Here is a 1,756-nt window from a genome sequence, read left to right as displayed (position 1 = left end):
TGGAACGACATGAGGATGACAGAAGTTTCATTTTTAGCTGACCTGTCCCTTTAATTCATTATCTGTTACCCACCCACTGTGTCCATAATGAAATGTGCCAAATGCTTCCCAGATCAAGGCAGTGTAAATAAGCAGTATTCCCTTTGTGAAAACGGATGTAAGCTCCAGCCTTTGTGGGCTCTGACCAGGTCAAAGCGACGACGTATTCATGTGTGTTGTTTTTGGGGGCGAGGAGACCTTGCTAAAACAGCTGAGTTTGAGTTTTAAAGCTGACACTGGAAGAGGAAAAGAGAAACGGAGGGGTAAAACATAGCTACTGTACCATGCAAAGTCCTATCGCTTGCTCAAGGCACTAAAACAAGAACAAAACTTTACTGACAGTTTTGACTTCTAGTGTACCCTTGTGGCATCTTGACCCCCCTCCACACACACTCCCCTCCCCTAGTAATCCTGCTCATCTTTCAGACAGGAAATGAATTTTCTTTTCTGGCTGTCTCAGAACAAAAGGCCCTTCAGTTTGCTTGCCTTTCTCTGAACCGTGTCTGTTTTTTTTTCCCAATTACCGACTATATGAGGTCCTTGAAGAGTCCCGGATTTGCCAGATAGAATCAGATACACTCACACATGGGCAAACACACAATCCAATGCAAAACTCCTTCAACACACTGTACACTGTGTAAAATTCCCAATAAATCAAGCTGGGGTCTTTGCGTCCTTCATATCAGGTGCTGCACCCCTGTCCTAAATCATTAGCAGCTACGATTGACGGAGGGGATGACAGCGAAAGAGGCCGAGCAGGTGTCTTGTCTATCTAGTCCATCCAGCACACACTTTACGCACACACACACATGCAGACGGACACATTCTCGACCTCTCCAGTCCGTGCTTTCTTCCTATCCTGATCCGCAGCTGCCGGTTCTAGCTAGCAGACGCAGGTTCAAGTTCCACTCCGTAAAAAAGCTTGCGAATTGCTACGGTGTCACCGGACGGGCGAATGACGTGCGACGGTGACGGAGGTGAACTCCTCTTTCGCCGCGGTGTCCGGTTGCCGCCGTTGGCCCACTTCTTCGGCGTCACAGGAATGCAGGAGACTGACAGTGGCGTTGACGGCAGCAGAGGCTCTGCGAGAGGCTCGCGGCTAGTGTTAAGTGTCCTGTGTGTGTGCGGGAGTGTGTGTCCCTCTCCAGGCTTGTTTTGATACCAGACACCTGCTGAGCGACGGTAAACTGCATGCGTGACTCTGGTGAACCCTCATGCCAGCCTTATGCCGTATTTTCCATGGGATTCTCAGAGAGGACCTGTCCTTCATGACTTGTCCACCATGGATACCTGAGCGGACGGACATCTCGGTTTTTTTGGGGGTGCTCTCTCACAAGGGACACTGTTCGGAGCTGAAGGAACCTCCTTCCTTCTTTTTCCTGCGCTTCTTCTTGTGGACTGTCCAGCAAGCGGTCGCCATCAGTACAAGGACCAGCCCCACGATCAACAGGATCACAGAAACCACCTTGGTCTGCGGGAGATCATTGTACGTGTATGTCACTCCAGTTCCAGCCACTCCAATCACCAGCGAGATTATCCCAAATGGAAAGATGCAGCGGTACCACGACTTCTCCATCCCTCCAGTGGCTTGCGAGAGCCGCTCTAGGGACGACAGCACCTCTGGGACTTTGGGTGCTCCTTCTTGCGATTGTCCTTCCAGGGTCGGGGCCGTCGTCGTTTGAGGTTGGCAAGTGAAGTGCCCCGTGGTGCATCCCAT

The 1,756-nt window shown here is 50.9% G+C and overlaps 1 protein-coding gene across 1 annotated transcript; it reads right to left on the bottom strand.

The window, feature by feature from the left end:
- Positions 1 to 1,369: 1,369 nt before the first annotated feature.
- On the bottom strand, positions 1,370 to 1,756 carry LOC113067588 (transmembrane protein 100-like). The gene has a single exon (XM_026239951.1). The coding sequence runs from the start codon at positions 1,754 to 1,756 to the stop codon at positions 1,370 to 1,372; it is 387 nt and encodes a 128-aa protein (XP_026095736.1).

This window comes from Carassius auratus, linkage group LG28B (genome assembly GCF_003368295.1).
Source record: "Carassius auratus strain Wakin linkage group LG28B, ASM336829v1, whole genome shotgun sequence".
Taxonomy (NCBI): Eukaryota; Metazoa; Chordata; class Actinopteri; order Cypriniformes; family Cyprinidae; genus Carassius; species Carassius auratus.
This window is presented reverse-complemented; position numbering and strand designations above follow the sequence as displayed.

Coding starts and splice junctions, on each gene's coding strand:
- LOC113067588 (XM_026239951.1), bottom strand. CDS start 1,756: ATGGGATGCACCACGGGGCACTTCACTTGCCAACCTCAAACGACGACG.